The following is a 19,998-nucleotide window of genomic DNA, read 5'->3' on the forward strand; positions in this document are numbered from 1 at the left end:
ACAGTCTTTATTCCTCTCTGCGATCTCTTGTTAGACTAAAAATCAATCCCTCTGTGGAGTAGCAGCCCATTTGTCCTTGGCTTTGACAGAGGCTTGGGTCAATAAAGGCACTGCATCGCTACTCCCAGCAAAGCCTCTGCTTGGCACAGCAATACTCTGACTGGTCTGCATGATAGATGGCACAGACATGTGAATGGAATCACTGGAGCAAACCGGGGCTTCTGGGCTTCCCGCTTTTATCTCAGGGCAGCGCATCGGAGGGAAATGTGACACCAACTTTGATGAAGCCCCCTTATGCCAGACTACAGTTAAAGGACCAGTGCCTAGAATTCAATATATCTAGTTTAATGTTCAAATATTCAGTAATGTAAGGTTTTAGGTTTTGCATCTACTTCCTGTTTTATTTTGACATGTGTGTTCCATTTCCTGTCACCTGTGTTATCTTGTAGAATCTGTTTTTACAGTAGCCCGAAATAGATAAACTAAACCCTGCCGCCAAAGAAGTCTTTACACATTGAAATTCAGGGTTATTCTTTTGGTTGCAATCTGCATAGTCACCACTAGATGCCACTAAATTCTATATACACTGGTGCTTTAGTTGAGTAAGTATTTTGTAGTATTGCTACATTATTGTTGTCAGAGAAAGAAATTCAAACTTTTTTTTATCAACCACTCTGGATCTGGACATAAAGCCTCAATTCAAAATTCAGAAATCACAGAATACAGTGGGAAACCAGTGTATAAATTTAAATAGTGAATGCTATTTTCTGTTAGTGCTGTTTCACAACAATCAGTCAGTTCCAAACGAGCAGCCAGCTGCATTGAACCATATACAATTACCGCACCCAAGAATGCTGATAAAACCCTGATGGGAAAATACAGTGAGTGCCACCTCCTACCACTAAAAGAGCTAATGGTGGACTTGAAATGACTCTGTCAGTGTCTCAGTAGGACTCTCCCCTCTACTAGCTGGCATGTGTGTTGCCATGGTTTTTGAGAATAAACTAATCTGTGATGATGGAACAAGGGATTGTCGTATGATTAACCCTACAGAAGGCGTAGGTATCAAAGTCTGTCACCCAGAAGGGAATGTGAATCCCACTGTGTCTCGTAACAGTAATAAGAACAGCAGCTCTTGTGACTGAAGAAAGATGCACAGGATTTGTTTCTCTTCACCTTTGACCTCTCAACAGAAACTCTGAGAGATGATCGACTGTTAAAATGCAGCTACAGTATCTCTTCTTGGTTTTGCATTCTTCACCCCAGGAGGCCTTGAATTTGTCTTCTGATGGACGACAGTGTGCAGTAAACGAGGTTGGCAAATTAATTTCCTTTGTGTTAATAAAGGACAGCTTAGTCTGACTAAGAGGAACATAATTAACCAAAATCCTTTAATTTACTTGATTGTCCCTTGGATGAACGTGTGATTGACTAATTAACCTGTTGCAGCTTCCTTCTTCTTCCTCCCAGTAATGAGCTGACTGGTGAATGCAATCAGCCTGACCCTATCATTATGTGTAATGAATAAATGTGTGCATTACCATTATTATCAATCTCATATCATGCAGTATATAATCATGCAGAAATTATGCATATCTGTTCAGCACAAGACCTTCTGACTTTTCCTCAGAATTGTTCATTTACAGACATGATACAACAGCTCTGCGAACAGGCAGACAGGCAGACACAGACAGGGGATTTCCTATGTTCTCAGAAAGATGTAAACGCCATAACAACTGAGTAAACACTGTAAAAGATCACAATGTTACAGACCCTAAATGAACAGCCTGTCCTTGTCACTTCCTATTCTCTGCATCATGTGGTTCTTGGTTTGGCTACTTCCTCTTTTGCTACGTATCAATACTGACAACAGTATTTACTTTTCACCACATGCTTAAGAGAGACTTGCTGGGGGAAGATCGCTGTTCAAGACTTAATGACGATTTGAAAAGTTGATCAGCAATGGATGGAGATGTGCTGTCTTTGTCTACTTCTTCACCGTTATCATCCTTATCAGTGGCAGCGACAGAGGCAGGAAGACAGAAAGATACTTCATCTATAAGTGACAGCAGCCTCCCTCAGAGCCAACAGGAACACAAACCAGCTGAAGAGTTATGGTATGGTACACATACACAGGAACACTGTCCGACTATTTGACACACACAGCCCAAAATATGCTTATTTATAATTATATCTGCTGTTTGTAGAGATGTTTAAATTTTTCAACAATGAATCTTAGAGAGAGGAGAAATAAAGTGTGACTGCGGAGTTTCCAATGAGGTCATAAATATGTGGGCTTCACTTCTTTGTTTCACAAAACTGACTTCAACCGGTTGTGATGATAAAATGACACACTTTAAATACAGTTCCTGTATTACTAACCCAAAACTGTTATACAGAGAGAGAGAGAGAGAGAGAGAGAGAGATATTTGTCAGGCTTGCCTCGAAGGAAAGGAAAGAGATTATGTCTTCGGTTATGGACATGAATTACCATGTTGTTGTGGCATTTTTGTGTCCTTCCAAAATGACATATGACTAAAAACTTTGTAAAACTGGGTCACACAGTGTGGGCATTGAAGCCAAAAGAGAAGCATGTTGTGGTGCTGATAGGATAGTTGAGCACACACAGACAGGGTATTAGACATGGGTGGGTTAACATTTGATGTCACACTGGCCACTAAAATTAGGTTCATTACATTTCAGCCTCTGCTCTCATCCTACACTTTCTATCTGCAGAGCTGCTGGTGGTTTGTGGATGATTCAGCTATCAGTGGCCACAAACACCCTTGACTTGAACCCAGGGGAATGACAGATGGTACAGGCTGTAGATATGGATGAATATTCCATTTTCACTTGAAAGTTTCTTTGAAAAGGCAATGTTTTTGTGAAAAAGCAGTATATTTCCTGAAAGTAAGGAAAGAAAAAATGTATTTTCAATGGCACATACATCTTTTGGAAGTATGGCTATACAACCATCTGTATGAGCCTTAAAACAAAACCAAAAGTGATCAGTGTAACAATAAGACATAAATGAGCACATGACAAAAGACCATATATTTGAAAGTAGTATTTTTAAATCTTCTCACTACATGAATAGACATCCATGTTCCTGTTTGTATTATCCTGACAACTCTCTGAAATTGTGTTTCACATAGCAGGACACCGCATGTAACTGTATGAAAGCATGTGTTTGTGGGGGAGTTTAGCCGAAAGGGGATGAGAGGTGATCGCAGATTGTCTTTCTTTGTAGTACTTTGCTCTGTGAGGTTACAGCAGTCCAACAGTGTGTTTGTGTGAAGAAGCCCTGGAGGCTACATGCAGAGATGTGTGTTCCTCCATGAGCTGATTCCCCCCCTGGGCTTTCTGTCAGCCTTTTCCCCTGACAGCTTCTTCTTTCAGTCCAGACCACACAGCAGAGCTGCTGGAAAGGAAGCTAGTTTGACTAATTAATCCTTGCAAATATTTTTCTTTGCTCCAAGTAGTTCAATAAAAATCAACATTTCCCAGGGATCATCACCCACATTGTTTCCGCAGGCTATCAATAAGCAAATACATCAGATTGTAAACAGAGACTTTGATTGGCCAGGAGAGCAGATGCAGAGAAATGTGTCCCAGTATGTGTGCGAGTTTGAGTCTTGAGTGCATAATGTGACTGGTGCATGTGTGTACGTGGGTGTGCATAATAGCTCCTATTCGATTTTCTGTAAGTGCACTCTATGTGAGTGGGTGTTCAAAAGTACCCTGACGTTCTTTTGTGCACACATGTGCATGCTTATTAATGGAAATCCTCTTCTAATGTTTCTCATCATGAATTTATTTATGGCACATCCTCTTTGCATCTGTGCAGGTAGGTTACTATCTGTGTGTATGTGTGTATGTGTGCAGGACAGAGGATGTGAGTCCTATAGGGGACAGACTGTTGTCCACAGAGGAGCAGGTCACTCTGATCACTGACAGTCTGACAGTCACCTCCACTGACCAGGAGAAACTGCTGCTGCTCAACAAAAACACGGAGCTCCGCAGAGTCAACAAAGAGGTACAGCATCTCCTCAAATCCAGTGCAGATTTTCTGCAGGTCCACATTTTGATGCTGATGTTGGCACTCACATTAGTCTGAAAACAAGAGGAAGATGTGGGTGTTGTGTGAAAATTGATGCATATCTGTGATGAAGAACCATAAAACGTTACATTATTCATAATTATACAGCCTTTGAGTTCTGACTTAATTAAATACCACTGGTAAGGACATCCCCAGTGATGTAACTGCAGTGGAGGCCTTGGCAAGCAATGGTTATTATGTGATGATGATGGTGTGTGTCACAGCTGATGAAACTGAATGAGGACTGGGACCAGGTGTACCGTAGTGCCACACAAGGTCTGCAGCACAGGTTGGAGGCCTTGGAGCTGGAAAACAATGCCATCAAACAACTGAACAGCAGGCTGCTCCTTAAAGTGGAACATCAACAAGTAAGCACACAACAATACCTCAAGTGCTCATCCTAACTTTGCTAAGTGTTGGCGTTGGCGTTGATTTACATTTGCGGTGTTGCTGTATTCACAGAGTGCAAAGGAGTACTATGAGCAGGCATTGATGCAGGAGCTGAAGAAGAACCAGGAGCTGCAGGAGTACTTAAGGTTGTTAGAGAACAAGATGCACCACCCAGAGAGAGACTGCAAACCTGCCAAACTGGTATGTGTCCTGGCTCTGTTCACCTGTGCATTTTTATCTGCCTTCTGACTGTTCGATGTTGCTCCTCTCTTTGTTTTTTACTAAAGGGCAACTTAACTGCTTCGCTCTCCACCACTAATCCAGCTGGAGATCCCAACGTGTCACGCAGCCACGTCTCAGGATGCAGGACCTCATCCTCTTTTTTCCAGGCCTCCCCCAGCCCAGAGGCAGAGTGGCAGGGCAAAAGCCAAAACAGCAGAAACCCAGTGAGAGGACTGGGAGACTCCCACAAAGAAGTGAAGGATTTAAAAGAGCAGCTGGAGGCACTAAGATGTCAGGTGGGCTGTTCTGTACAGCACAGGATGAAAAAAGTATCTATCTCTGATGTGAGGAGAGCTTGAAATATATGGCTAATGCTTAAAGACTTCAGTGAGGCGGTGAATTGCGCCCCCAAGTGGTGGTGGCTTTGTGCTGCTCAGACATTCATAACAATGAGAAGTATACATCTGCAGTTCACAAGGCTTTGATAATGGCTCACTCCTGGTTTGATGTCTTGTGTCAGCAGACTGAGATTTATGAGGCAGAATATCAGACGGAGCACAATGACCACAAACACACACTGCAGGAGAACCGAAGGCTGAGAAAGAAAAGGGAGGAGATGCGCCAACAGGTGGCACTGCTGCAAGAACAGGTGGAGTTACCATTCTCTAAACACACACACTTCACAAGCACTCACAGATACACACACACATACACATTTTACTTGAATACCTGCTGTCTAATGTTAATCAAATGTTGGATTGATTAAAATTAGAGCATAATCAATATTAACCCTTATCTCATGTTTTGACAGAAGCTGTCTTTATTAATTCAGTTTGTCTGGAATATAAATGTATATATATATATATATAAATATATATTTTATTTTATATATACACAGCTGAAGGTTTATGAAGATGACTTCAGGCGTGAGCGGTCTGACAAACAGGTGCTGCAGCGGCTGTTGTTGCAGAAAACGCCTCAGAGTCAGGATCCTGTGCTCGTCCACCGCTGCAATAATGAGCAGAGGCTGCTAGGGGGAGACAAGAGAACACACAGTGGGGAGAAAAGAAAACAGCACCACCCACTCTGCCCCAAGCATCAGAGCAGGGACAAAGAGTCAGACTGAGACTCAGCACAGAAAATTAAATAAATGACATGTCTCAGTATCAATGTACAATGATTTAAACCTCTTTAAATGCAACATATAGAAACCACATGTATTTATCTTTAAATATATCTTTATCTAATTTTTAAATCATTTTTGTTGAAAAACACACATTCCACAGTTATTCTCCATTTGTATTGACTGCTGTTTAATTTGTATCATTTTGCTGAAACTTTAAAATAAAATCTGTTTGCAATGACATCATCAGGGTCAGACAAGTAAGTGACTTCAGACAGTCACACAATAAGGTGACGCCAGAGCGTCACACAGGGAAGTGTTGTCTGCTGGAGATGGAGCAATAGATGATCTCGGGTATCCTTTGTTAATTATGTTCTCGAGATCACCACAATGTCATCGGACCGTGTTTGTATTAAAGCACAAATGTGTTTATTTTACTGACTATCACAAGTAATCTATGGGTTTGTTTTTAAGTCCACACAAACATCAATCAAAATGAAACATAATTGTAAAAAAGTGCCTTCTGTTATAATACTCAACATCTCTCTGACAGTAATAGAGTATATACTGTACTTCTGTTTCTATAGGTTAATGGATTTTTACTCTCATTTATCACCTCACATCTCTTTGCCTCCTTCCTACTCTTTTCTTTTTATTTCTCTCTGCAGTTATGTGCAGTAATTAACATTTTCAGGTTGAAAAATTAAAAAAAAAAATCTTATTAAATTAAAATTTTTAATTCATAATTGAAACTTGTATTCATTTTTGGTTTGGCAGTGACACCGCACATTCAGTTTTACAAATCTGTGGTATTGTCCTTTTATATTCTGCCAACATTAGATCCAGAATTTATTCTCAAGTTTAATCCTCAGTGGTATCAATCACCACCACCACCATCATCATCATCATCATTCAAACATAATGACCTATACTAGTTTCTTATTATATTCTCATATAAATGAAAGAAATGGCAGAGATGGATAAGGAAGAGAAAAATCAGGTTGCGATGTCATGGAAAGTTTCTCTGATGGAATAATGAATTACTATATTAACCTGTCGTATGGGCAGCAGGAAAAAGAGCTTTTATGCCTGTAAATGACCACGATTGTGTTTCCTAGTGGTAATTCATTACGTCGTTTGTAGATAAATCAAAGCAAGTCACGTACCTCCTGAGAGGAAAAGACAGGATTCCTTTTACCTGAGTCACATAAACACCTGAAGAGGTCACTACACCTGAACAATGCGTATAAAGTCAGTGTCATATGAGACCTGGAAGAGAAGCGTCACGAGTCATGGAATTTCCTCCTTCCTTTTGCTTTTGTGGAAATGTGGATTCTTGCGAAGATATTTATTTAAGATTGTGACATAAGTAGGCTGTAAAGGGGACTTCCCCACACAGGCAGCTCCTTAAATACCTCCACCACACAAGAGCTGGGTATCCAGAGTCCAGTGAAGACAAGAGAAGACACAGCAGCAGACAGGTATGGAGATGATACTGCAGTGTCAATACTGATGGATGAGTTTATAGAAGTTTATGTGATGTGTTTACAGGCTTTCAGTCTTCTTTTTAGAGTAGAATGCTGTGTGCAGGGGTGATATTATGGGCTATTTTCAGGCTGCTTTAGTCAACTGAAACAAATTGGCTCTTAATGTGGACAAAAAACTTGATTCAGGCAGGTAAAGAGGTGTGGACCTAAAGGTTATATTAGTCTCGAAGGGCAGAAGGAGGTGTTCAGAGTTTGGGTGTATTTTTCGTCATTAGGTGATGTGGGCTTTTAAGGGAACAGGATAAATATCCCTTCTTAGGACTGATTTCTGCTCAATTTTAATTTCACTTTTTACTCTTCGGTTCTACACCCAACAGCACAGTCTCTATCTTACATTTTGGAAGCACAAAGCCCAAGGCATCAGCAGCCAAACAGTTTAATAGAGATGACTACATCCATGGCTACACTGCAGGAGACCTACAACCAGCAGGGCTTTCTCTCAGCACTGCCTGTTCTGAGTGAGACGGAGCTGAGGGAAGCCAGACAGGCCTTTGCTGAACTGGAGGACGAATTTGGTAAGTAGCACTCGGTCTGAGAATGAAAGCTGTCAGACCATGGAATGTTTAAGATGCTAATAAAACCTCTTTACAGTAGTGTGTTAGATTTAGCCACACTGTAATAAAATAAGAAAGCACTGACAGTATTGTGTGTCTTTACAGGCGAGGAGTACACTCAGTACAGCCTGCACAATGTTCACCTTAAGTATCCATGGGTGATGAACCTGACCAAACACCCTCATGTCCTGCAAGTGATCAAAGCCGTCCTCGGCCCTGACGTCATCCTGCTGGACTCCCGCTTCATCTGCAAATACCCAGCACTCAAACCAGCTGACATTAAGGAGAGTGAACAGGATGTAGTCAAACCTGATGGAGAGGATGGACTTCCATACGTGGCCTGGCATCAGGATATGAGGTGAACATCACTCACCAACAGGAAAAAAAACATTTTGGTTCTGTTTTGTTTTTTCTCTGACTGTAATTGTGCTGTTCACAGATACTGGGGCATTGCAGGCGGCCCTGTTCTGTCTGTGTGGCTCGCTTTGGATGACTCACAAAGAGAAAATGGTGCCCTTCAGGTCATCCCAGGTACTGCTGCTTTATGGCTTCGTAAGCATATTGAGCCTCAGCTAAAATACAGATAGGAATCTAAAAGGTGTCTTGCACATATAAATGTCTGCTGTCTGAAATCACACATTTTAACTTTATGCCCTGTAGGCACCCACCACTCTGGGATGCTGCCCCACCGTCAGGCCATCCGCCCCGGAAACATGCTGTCAGTCAACCAGGAGATCCCGGAGGAACTGGTGGATGCGGAGAAAACTGTGTACTGTCCTCTGTTGGCTGGACAGATGTCTGTAAGTTCATGTATTTTACTTTAGAGCTTTAAGGTCATAGATGAGTCTGAAGACAATATAAAGTTGGATTTAATTGTTTTTGAAAAGATTCATGATGGACTCCTCGTGCACGCGAGTGATCCCAACACATCACAGAGGAGGCGCTGTGGGTTCGTGATCCGCTATGTTCCCACCTGTGCATACCCCATTCAGGTGAGGCAAACGTGTGTTTGTGTGGCTTTTTACTTTTTGGCTGTCACACTGACGTTGTGTATTGACCGTGTTTTTTTGTTTTGCTGCTAGGATCCTGATCGTCCCAGGAAATTCCAGGCGACAATGCTGGCCTGTGGAATGGACCACTTCAATCATTTCTCCAACAAAAGCACATGAGCGCTTACTGGAGTCTTTTTTCAAGAACAGATGTTTTTACAATTCATATAATTATTATGAAGACTGTGAAAATGTATTATATTAATGATTCACATAATTCTACATGAACTGTTTCATCTGTGAAAATTTTATTTTATTAGCAGTGAATGACACATATTTAATCTATAAAATAATTATAAAACATATTTGTATTTATAAATGCTTTCCTTTTCACCCATTGCACTGTTACACTGCAACTCTTATTGTATAAATAAAGCACAGAAATCTGTTCAAATATAATACAATTTACTGTGTGATATTCAGAAAACATTTTACTTGTTGGTTCACAGATTGTTTAAACTTTCACCCTGTTGCTTTTTAATTTTAAAGTAGAACAGAAATAATGTACAAATGAAGACTTCATAAATTAGAACTTCATGAAGTTTGTCTCTTTGACAACAATCAACATGCACTCACTCTAAGCATCCAGCTAAAGATGTGGCTAAACAAAATCCAATAGACAGCCACACACACACACACACACAAATCCAGTTTGCATTTGTCTGAATTCATGTCAGCAAAAGCAAAGCTGCAGCTGACTAGAACAAGAAAATCTTAAAAAAAAATGTATGTCTGCTGGATGTTGACATAGGTGTGGTTGAGTGCAGCACTGATAAGGAAGGCCATTGTCCCTGTTTGTATTTTATGGCCAATTTATAATCCTAGTTTTATTTTAACAAATGTAGCTCTTAGCGTAAGTTCAATCAGGAAGACTCTGTTTCCCATCATTCACCATTTATCCCTATCCGCTTCCTAATCTTTCTCCTTCTATCCCTCACTCCTCTGCTCCCCCTCTCTTCTGCTCTCTTAGTCAGGTGCTTAATAGAAAGCACCTCCCTCACCAATCAGCTGTCGCTTTCCATCCCTCTCCTGACCAATCACAGCTTAGCACGAAATTTAAAAGTCTTCGTCTCTTCTCCAGCTGTCTTCTGATCGAACCCGGCAACCCTCCTCCACCCCAAGCACCACCAGATCCACGCCAGTAAGGCCTCCTATCTCCTGCCCTCCAGCTCTCCACCACCACCAGGTCTAGACTCCGGGGGATCTTCTGATCCAGCGGCCTCTCCTCTCGCGTTTTCCCCCCCTTAAGTACTGAAGCTTAAGTAAAAGTACAAATACTAAGCAAAATATATACTTAAGTCAAAGTAGAAGTGCTACATCAACAATCCTACGTAAGTCTTAAGTACTTACTTTTAAATTTACTTAAAGTATTAAAAGTAAAAGTACCAATGCATCGAATATATATTGTTGATTTCCATTGCAAAGGATATCTGAACAGGTTAAAAGAGTGACAACCAGCCAATACTCCACGCAGGGTCCACCCAGAGGATTGGCTGATGTTTTAATCGTTTTATAGCTTCCACAGATAATTCATATTCTTCATTTTAATGTGAAACTGCCACTAATTGGTTGCTATCAGATTGTAAAGAGAAGTTACACTAATTTAACAAAAAGTGCATCAGAATGAAATCTCCTATTAAAATTGACAATGTGTAGTAAATTTACAGTAGTTTTCAGTACAGACATCTTTGAAATGTACCCAGAACCAGCTATGGACAGGTGTGTATGTCATGAGGCAGGCTGTGGGCATCAAGTGAACAGAGAGGATGGTAATAATAAAACTAGGCATTCACCAGTTTTACTGTGTAAGTATTCCTGCTCTAGTCTGCTAGAGCTAGTTAGCTACTGTCTGCCCTGCAGACAGTAGCTAACTAGTTAGAACAGAGCCAGTGCACTGGCATCATGATTAAGGCACATTATAGAAACACAGCTCGCAACGACACCATATTCATGTCTGACCTCACATCAGTCCAGCACAGCTGTATGAACACAATTGTATTCATAAATGTACTTGTACCTACAGACATTGTTAAAATTTGTAGTGGAGTAGAAAGTACAGATAATAGCTGCAAAATGTAATGGAGTAAAAGTATAAAGTATGCACTATTATTTTTACTTAAGTAAAGTATATAAACATACAAATTTACTTAAGTACAGTAACAGAGTACAAATACTTAGTTACATTCGACCACTGGGTCTAATATACCAAAGTCCCTATTCTGTTCCTCCCAGCCTGAGAGTACTACTCTGGATTTTGGTTTGTAAAGAAAAACATAGGCACAAATTAGAAATGTTTAACTTAGTCTTTATTGAAATGCTTCACACATTATAACATCGGAATTAGGGAGAGTAAAAGTTTGAATAGAAAATCCAACATCTAATGCAAACTTCTCTGTTGTAATAACTTGTTAAGCCAGTTTGAGAGTCTCTTTAACCATGACACCTATTCCATCAAAAATTCGGTGGAAGGGAGCATTGCACATGAAGGCGCAGGTGGTCACCAGCTTGTTTTTGACGTCCACGTGTGCTTCCTCCACATCTTTGTTGACATGTTTGCAGCCCATGTCTTTCACAGCACCTGCTGTCTGAGCGAACGGCCACCTGAGGACAAGAAGAAAAAAGGAGAGGCATCAGTTGTCATTTTTTTCATGGGTGTATGTACAGTCCATAGACTTCTGATGGGGACATAACACACTTTTCACACTCTTTGTCCTGTCCCACAGTGAGTTCACAGCCAGGCAAGATTTTGGCAGCCAGGATGGGAGAGATGCAGCACATGCCTAGCGGCTTTCCAGCTTTGTGAAAAGCCTTGATGGCCTTCTCAAGATGTGGCTGGATGGTGCAGTCCTTGTTCTTCACTGCCCAGTCACTCAGGTTCTTAGCCACACCAAAGCCCCCTGAACGAAGGACAGGATGTGGTTAAAATAGTACAACAGACAGATTTCATTCTGTGGGGGTCATTTGTTGCCGCCTCACCTGGGATGATGGCAGCGTCGAATGCAGAGACGTCCAAATTGGCCAGATCTGTCACCTCACCCCTGGCGATGCGTGCGCTCTCCTGCAGGACGTTTCTCGTCTCGTCTGTAGGCTTTCCCTCGCAGTGATTCACAACATGCATCTGGTCTATATTTGGAGCGAACATCAGCACCTGACGTCAAACACAAAATATTTAATCTTTCGATGTATGATCAGAACCTGCAGTCTCAATGAAAGTGACTGGAGACCCGGAAGTGTGACACCAATAACTCTTTCTGGTCTTACTTTTGCTCCAGCACGACTCAGATGGACGAGGACAGCGGACGCTTCGTGGATCTCTGTGCCGTCATAAACTCCACAGCCTGACAGGATGACTGCAACACGCTTTGCCATGGTTTCTATAAAACACACACGACATGAATCTTTCCCTGTGATACTGAAGGCTGGGCTCCTTACACACCTGCTGCATGTTCACATAAAACATTTACAGAGCCAGGTGAGACATTACTCCCAGGAGTGCTGCTGCTGCTGCTGCTGCCAGGTAACAGTGTTGACACCAGCAAAGAGAAGTTCCCATAAGAGACCAGGAAAACTTAGCTGGAATAAACATATAGGCCCGTTGATGCTGTGCCAAACCTGACTCAGCAACTTATCAATTCCTTTATACAACTGGCATGAAGGAAAGCACTGTATTGCACTAGTTCATTTAAATAAACACGATTCAGTTTCTATGGTATGTTTGAGACGCGTTTGAAATATGACCGCAGAAGTTAAGACAATGAGAATAGTTCTCACCTGGAACAGGTATTGTTGTGTTGGCTCTTCACACGCTGTGTAATGGATCTCTTCAGCAGAAGTGTGATGGCTGAGCTCTGAGGCAGACTCTTTATAGTCCTGCCCGCCTCCTCTGTCACCTCCCACAGCCTGCTGCCAACAAGGTGACATCATGCAGCTTGATGGTAACAGGAACACCTTTCAGGATTAAAATGCTGAGTCATTCCCATTGTGCACAATACAATGTGCTTTTTACAATTCCACCTGTACCTATTAAATAAATTAAAACATAAAAACTTTCTTTTTAATTTGTAGCATAGCTATACAACTGATGTTATGTATATATGCCATAGCAAAATAAAATAACAAAATATAATAATATAAATATATATAGATAAAAACAAACTTAAACTTAAATGGAGATCTCAAGCTCCTGTGTTCAAGTTCAGACTTTTAAAATAATACTACTCATGTCGTTTTTTTATGCAGTTCAGGCTCGTCTGTGTAACAATACAGCACTTCCGGACTGACTCCGACCACAGAAACAATAGGTGACTCACTCGCGTGATCATGACAGCAGCAGCTTCCTAACTTCGCTGCTGGTGAATCTGTGGTTTTTCCGCCAGGTGCGGTTTTACCTCTCAGGTTACACTTGCGCGCCGACGTCACACATAGCGTTACGTATAAAAGTTGGTCTCACAGCGATCAGACGCCACTTCTGTCATGGCTCAGCTTCACGCACTGCACGTGTCTGTCGGCATCCTGGGCATCTCTGGGGGTAGGTTTTTATTAATGTGTGTGTGTGTTTTGTTTAGTTTCTATCAGTATACTTTGATTTTTGTTATTTAAAAAAATCAATCAGCCAGAAGAACAAACTAACAACTAATTTATAACTAATGTATAATCATAATTTAAATATAGATATACTTAATTAAGTCCTACAGTGTTTTTCCTGCTATTAGAAAGTGTAATATAAACACGAAAAATAATTTAAAAAAGAAATCCTTCCCATTTTAATAAAGTGAAAAATATAAACATAAAGCATAACAAAATGTCTTACAACCAACTTTTTCAATTGTGTAATAAAAACTATAAATGGACTATTTGTGTGGTTTTTTTTTTTAAATGTGGAGTCTGTTGCCTCGATGTGTCTTTTGACTATGCTCAGTCTTGTTGTTTTGTTGTCTGTTTATTTCCTTTTTTGTTTCATATACATGATGGTCTTTGTTTATTACATCAGCAGCAGTAGCTCTGGATAAAAGTTTTGATTTTGATCTACAGGTTCACTTCTGCTTTTGGTGAACGGCTATGCCAGCTCTGCTGAAAGAGACTTGATCCCCCACACTGCTTTGGGGATTCTGCTCCTCATCGTTGCAGCTCTTGTAGCTTATGCAGGTGTGTTTTGTTTTCTTGACACATCTTTCTTAGGAATGAATGTTTGGACTCACCCTGCCTTGTTTCTCTCCTATAGGCATCCAACACTGTCTGTCAGCCCGTGCCCGGCTGTTTTCCTCTCTGTGTCTGACTGTCTCTGCTCTGTGGTGTGGCTCTGGTCTGGTCTACATCCTGGCCGGGCAGCGGGTGCTGTCCCGTGCTGAGCTGAGGTGGTCTTTGGTCCCCGGCCTGGCAGCATTTACCTTGGCTCTGTTTATAATAGGTGTGGTTGCACTCACGGGAAAGAAAGCAGCTCTGTTTCTTACCTCTGTGGGCATCTCCTTGGCCTGTGCACATCAGATCGCTGGCCTGTCAGCTGCAGGGTTCGGCCAAACTGCTACAGCTGCTAACTACCTCTTTGTGTGTCTGGTGTGTGTTTACTTTGGTTTTGGACGTCTGCTGTCCACAGTTTCAAATGGCAAAGTGGTCCCTCCAGGAACTGGCCTGAAAAAGAAAGCTGAGCAGAAAACAGAGCAGAGTCAGGGCTGCACCGATGCTGTGTCGGTAGGTCTGGTGATGAACTTGTTATCTGCCTCGGTGTTAGCCTGTCCGTTGTTAGGTGTGGTCCCTAAGCTGTCAGTCGGTCATGTTCCCTGGCTGTGGACAGCTGCAGTCTTCCAACTTGGCATGTGTATTGTCTTTTATCGAGCTATGGATACACTAGCTGCCACTTTCTATGGGTTCACAGCGCTGCTGAAGTTTGCGGAGGGTTACAGTGCTCTATTATCATTTTACTCCATTCAGCCTTTCTCTCCTGTTCCCTTCCCTGCTGTCTTCTCTGTGCTTTTCTTCATCCTGGCTCTGTTCAGCTGTCAGAAGAGCTTGCTGGAGGGGCTCTACCAGTTATTCTTTACAGCCTATTGTATTGCCATTGCAGCACAGCCTCAAGGCTTTTCTCAAGGAGGAACTCAGGGTGTACAGGCAGCTATATTTGTAGCTTCTGCTGCCATGCTTATAATTACCACATTCAATATGGTCTCCAGTACCATGATCCCCACAGGGCAGGGCCTTTTCAAGGCTTTGGTAACCAGGGTGCAGAGTCTTACTCTCAGAGTGCACAATAAAGAGCTGCACGCGCCTCACCTTGGCTACTCTAAATATGCAGATGCAGAGGTGTTAGGCCACGCCTGCAACGTGCTGGCTGCATTTGCTATCACGGCCACAATCGGTGACAGAAATCCTCTGACAGTGCTGGTCCTGCCCTGGGTGGTGGCAGCTGGTGGGGTGCTGCAGCTGCTGTGTGGTTCAGTGGCTTTCTCTCGAGGTAAAACCTTTGAGAGCACAGTTTTCATTTTGTACGGAGTTATGTGGACAGTATGGGGGCTGACGCGATACGGCGGACTGTACGGTGAAACTAGAAGCTTCAACTTGGCTGTTGGCATCATCAGTTTCATGCTGTTTAATGGTTTAGTGACAGCTGCAGCTCTGTTTCTGAGCATCGCCTGGTTTGTCTATGCACTCACCTTCCAGCTCATTCTCATTAGCTTCCTGCTGGATGCTGTAGGCGCACTGCCTCATGGTTATGATATAGCCGTCACCATCATCTTTGGCCTCATCAGTTTTTATTGTTTCCTGGCACACATCTTCAACAGCACCTTCCAGTCCCCACAGATTCCTTTAGGAAAACCTATAGTCAAGCTGAGTGGGGTGGGGGGAGGGGCAGATATCTGTCCACACGTACCAGCCCGGAAGGCCACATCTGTCCACCAGATTGCAGGTGGGACATAAATGACAATGATATTGATTCCTGAAATAAACAGCTGTTTAAATGCTGAATAAGAGTTTAATTTTTATTCTTTCCTGCAGAAATCATGAAAAATGGTGGCATTTGTGGAATGCCTACTGACACTGTCTATGTGCTGGTGGCAGCCTGCAACAGGCCAGACGCAGTTGTCAAAGCTTATAAGTGAGTTCCCTTTTTTTTATTTCCTACATCACCATCTGACTGCCATTGCTTCCTAACCGCTGTGTTTGTCTTCAGGGTTAAGAAGCAGGCACAAGACCGACCCATGTCCCTTTGGATCTCCTCCATCAAGCAGCTGGAGCCAGTGCGGCACCTACTGAGCCCTCTGCTCCTCGACTTCATGGAGGCTGCGTGGCCATCTTCCATCAGCATGGTTATACCCAGAGGTAGAGTATGTTAGACTGTAGCTGTGTTTACATTCAGGGGTCTCTACATCCTGAGATATGTTTAGAGTCTACATTTCTGGGTTGCACTTTGCACCACTGTGAGGATGGTTATTCTAATGCAGCCCCTAAATGAGACAAAGTTGTTAGACATGTTAATGATTTTATGGGTGTCTTATTGTTGTCTGGTCCCACACAGGGCCCTGGATGGATACTTTTGGTTTAGGAGAGGCTGCCAAACACATTGGCACTCCACAAAGCATTGCTATCAGAAACCCAGACTGTTCTGTAGCCACACACCTCATGAATCTGGTAAGACCCACAAATATTGATCAGTGCATGTCTTAAAATCAATATAAGCCAGCCAGAGGATCTTGATAAATTCAGCTACTTTGTGTTCTTGTAGGTGGGACCCATTGCTGTAACCTCAGCCAACCCTACAGGCGAGGCAGACACAACCCACCACAATCAAGTGTATGCCAAGCTGGGAGACAAAGTAATTTTAAGTGTTATTAAAAGCAAGATGAACTTTAGAGTTTGAGTACGTTTTGAGTTTAAAGTGTACATTTTGTTGGTTAGGTGGATGGAGTGTTATGTGATGGACCATCCCCAGAGAACATTGCATCCACTGTTGTTGACTGCACTAAGATTGAAACTGGACAAATTGGTTTCTTCAGAGTAGGTCTCATTCCTAAATCCAAGGTGAGATATAAATACCCCCTCTCCAGCCTCCTCTCTCCACTCATTCTCAGTAAACAGCTTTTACAGGGTGTGTGCTCAAACTAATGTGTGCTGTTTTTGTTTGTCTGTCTGCAAGGTTCTTCAAATCTTTGAGGAGGTTCAGAAGCGGCACAAACATGGACAGACGAATGCAGCTTTTGAGGAAGAAGGAGAGGACAGCACAGCAGAGTCAGGGAGAGGAAGTCAAAACTCGACACCATCCACTGTTACACCTGAACAAAGTCCAGTCCTCAGACACAGTTCATAGTATTAATAAACTGCTTTAACCAGTTTGTCAAAAAATACTCTTAATATGAAGGAACATTTAAATGTTGCTATGTTGATGTTTGAGAAGGTTTGAAGCATTCAGGATAAAAGCACAATCTTAGGGTTCAGTCAATAATTTGAAGTGCTACTAAATGAATGAACTTTATGTTTTATATTGTAATGTAGTTTTTATTTATGTTGTGTGCCTTTTTGTATGTATAATGTACCTTTTTGAACGATGTTAATGCACCTTGTACCTTTAATGATAAAACAATGTTAATCACTTTACAGCTATTTATACTGTCATGTATCATATGTATATTAATATGTTGTGTGTTTATAAACACAAAGGAAAAGTAACACAATTTAAAATAAACATCTAAAGATACACTTTAGTCCAACCTCATCATGTCCACACACAAGACATTTGACCCACATGGCCCCAATGACAAATTATGCACTCTTAGTCGAGTTTGGTGACATTCAAATGTGATCATTATGAAGATTTCTGTTAACCCAGTACTCAAATATAATACTAAATCATCGTCCCAAGTACACTAAGCAGTTTTCACCAGTAATAAAAGGCACACTGGAAAAGATTAAAATTAAGATCAACTTTATTAAATTAAATTAAATTAAATTAAATGTATTAAACTTTGTAGCGCTTTTCTGACTCAGAATACTGAATGCTGAGTTTGTGCACAGAATACAGTGAAAGAAATATTGTGAAAAATGCAGTGAAGACATAATTTGGCTTGAAATCAAACAAAGATAATAGAAAATGGTTCTTTAATCATATTATAATATTATACTTTTTGCTTCTATGAAAACATTCAGTTCAGTTTGTACAATAAAAAGCATGATTCTAACACATGCTGACCACTTTCAAGTTCTGATGAGGAAGAGTTCTTGTGTAGAATAAGATTAAGGGAAATAACTGGTTGATGCTTTAGAAGTGTGTTCCATTGTAGGTTTAAAGTTTATGTCTTATTTATTATGTCTTTGCATTTTCAGATTTTTGCATTCTGATTTGTTATGGTTTTTGTTGTGTGTTATCTCTTTATTAAGCTTTTCTTACCCAGTCAAGCCTCTAACAATTCTACTTTTTTTACATGAAAGGTCTCAGACTATCTTCGGTTAATATTTCACAAGCTATTTTAAATAAAAGAACAGTGACCTCCACATTGCCTCAATGACGGGGAAATAAACAGAGATTACAGTAACAGTGGCTACAGTGAAGTGAAGCAAAGATTACATCAAGCAGAACAAATGTGCCAAAGTTTTACCCGATGAGTTAACCCCTTCTCATCTACCTATTTTTTGCTATCCTCCCCTAAATTGCATACCCAAAAGAAAAAGCTTATAACAGGAGAACTGTAAGGCCAATCTGCCTGTGAGAGACATCCTTTGAAAAATAATTCATTCTAGTTTCTGAAAAAAATAAATATAAGTGTGAGTAGAGCACATCTTAAACTGCCTCTGTTCAAATATTGATCTTTTTTCTTTTTTTGGTGCTCGAAAATAATGTAATATATTTAAAAAAGCCTGACAAAGAGATGCTTGACAGTTGTCAGTTGAAATTATACACAGGTCTTCTACTTCTTGTCAACCACACCTGTACAAAATTTCACAGTGCTACCGGAGCCGCGGTTAATCTCTTCAGTGATTAATAATTGGTCTTTGTGGTTTATTCCTAACTACAGGAAGCCGTGTAACCAGCATATGCTGATGTTTCCTGATCACTGCTCAGTAAATGCTCACATACTCCTTCCTGGCTCCTGTTTTCGGTAAAACTCATTGTGGGGTTTTAATCCTTTTGTATTTACTTTGGTAACTAATATACACATGCATACTCGTGTCACTTAGGAAGCTTAGGATTATTTTATCTTGTACATAGAAACAAAATTGTTTCCAAAAACATAACAAAACAAGTTCAAAACTGGGAGCCCCTCTGAGGCTAATAGTCAGATGTGTATACTTTCTGTTTAATAAAGCCTGGAGTTGCTTTGTGTAGTTTTCGACAACTCTGCTGAGGAACCCTAGCCCTTGATCTTCAGTGGATCTGTCAAGTTTGTCCAGATTCGAGGGTCTCCTGTCATAGACCCTGGTTTTTAGTACACTATACAGATTTCAAATGTCCTAGTTTTCACTAGATGACGTATGCTTTAGATTGCTGTCATGTTTAACAACATTTGCTTTAGGTTACAGGATATCACTCTTCTTTTTATGAGTCATTTCAGTCGGACAAGATTTCCTGTTCTAGATGCACTGACACATCCTCACAGCATTATACTAGTTTTGCATCATCTGACCATTCATGCTTCCAGGATGTGCACTCTTTCTCCAGGTGGTTCCCCACCTTTAGTCAAGCTTGTTATCTTTTCTGTGAATGCTTTTCTTGATCTGCAACCTCACAATCATTTCCTGTGCTGGACTCAATTGACCATTGTCAATTAACCAATTGTCTTTTCAGACCTTTGAGTTTTTTGGCTTCTTACACCATTTGACTATTTTTTGCTTGATAATACCTCTCACACCAGTGTTAAGGAAGAACATTATTTGTTATACTGTGTGTGTACCACAAGGTACTAATCCACACGTTTGAGTGTAAGCCAAATGCTTACAGGTTAGAGGAGGTTGGGGGGGGGGTACAATATAGACCCTGGTCAAACAAAATCTGTTTCTCTGTGCAAAGTAAGTATTTAAGGCTTACTCA

At 41.2% G+C, this 19,998-nt stretch overlaps 4 protein-coding genes across 4 annotated transcripts; 3 read left to right on the forward strand and 1 right to left on the reverse strand.

The window, feature by feature from the left end:
• Window positions 1-1,839: 1,839 nt before the first annotated feature.
• On the forward strand, window positions 1,840-6,349 carry LOC114442177 (TNFAIP3-interacting protein 2). Its single transcript, XM_028415514.1, has 7 exons — window positions 1,840-2,117; window positions 3,886-4,036; window positions 4,324-4,467; window positions 4,562-4,690; window positions 4,777-5,007; window positions 5,235-5,360; window positions 5,610-6,349. Exons 1-7 carry the CDS (start codon window positions 1,963-1,965, stop codon window positions 5,835-5,837), a joined length of 1,164 nt encoding a protein of 387 aa, XP_028271315.1. The 5' UTR covers window positions 1,840-1,962; the 3' UTR covers window positions 5,838-6,349.
• Window positions 6,350-7,182: 833 nt separating this feature from the next.
• Window positions 7,183-9,327, forward strand: LOC114442178 (L-proline trans-4-hydroxylase). Its single transcript, XM_028415515.1, has 7 exons — window positions 7,183-7,315; window positions 7,699-7,896; window positions 8,041-8,293; window positions 8,375-8,466; window positions 8,596-8,735; window positions 8,823-8,927; window positions 9,018-9,327. The coding sequence occupies exons 2-7, from the start codon at window positions 7,767-7,769 to the stop codon at window positions 9,102-9,104; spliced, it is 807 nt and encodes a 268-aa protein (XP_028271316.1). The 5' UTR covers window positions 7,183-7,315; window positions 7,699-7,766; the 3' UTR covers window positions 9,105-9,327.
• A 1,941-nt stretch (window positions 9,328-11,268) lies between these two features.
• On the reverse strand, window positions 11,269-12,837 carry LOC114442179 (glutamine amidotransferase-like class 1 domain-containing protein 3A, mitochondrial). The gene is made up of 5 exons (XM_028415516.1): window positions 12,756-12,837; window positions 12,246-12,358; window positions 11,961-12,132; window positions 11,680-11,881; window positions 11,269-11,585 (listed from the first exon to the last, which is right to left on the reverse strand). The coding sequence occupies exons 2-5, from the start codon at window positions 12,351-12,353 to the stop codon at window positions 11,393-11,395; spliced, it is 675 nt and encodes a 224-aa protein (XP_028271317.1). The 5' UTR covers window positions 12,354-12,358; window positions 12,756-12,837; the 3' UTR covers window positions 11,269-11,392.
• Window positions 12,838-13,457: 620 nt separating this feature from the next.
• Window positions 13,458-17,670, forward strand: LOC114442175 (uncharacterized). Its single transcript, XM_028415512.1, has 9 exons — window positions 13,458-13,512; window positions 14,016-14,129; window positions 14,206-15,885; window positions 15,975-16,074; window positions 16,150-16,298; window positions 16,495-16,607; window positions 16,702-16,791; window positions 16,875-16,997; window positions 17,113-17,670. Exons 1-9 carry the CDS (start codon window positions 13,458-13,460, stop codon window positions 17,281-17,283), a joined length of 2,595 nt encoding a protein of 864 aa, XP_028271313.1. The 3' UTR covers window positions 17,284-17,670.
• The last annotated feature ends 2,328 nt before the right edge of the window (window positions 17,671-19,998 follow it).

The sequence above is a fragment of the Parambassis ranga genome, chromosome 10 (genome assembly GCF_900634625.1).
Source record: "Parambassis ranga chromosome 10, fParRan2.1, whole genome shotgun sequence".
Classification (NCBI taxonomy): Eukaryota; Metazoa; Chordata; class Actinopteri; family Ambassidae; genus Parambassis; species Parambassis ranga.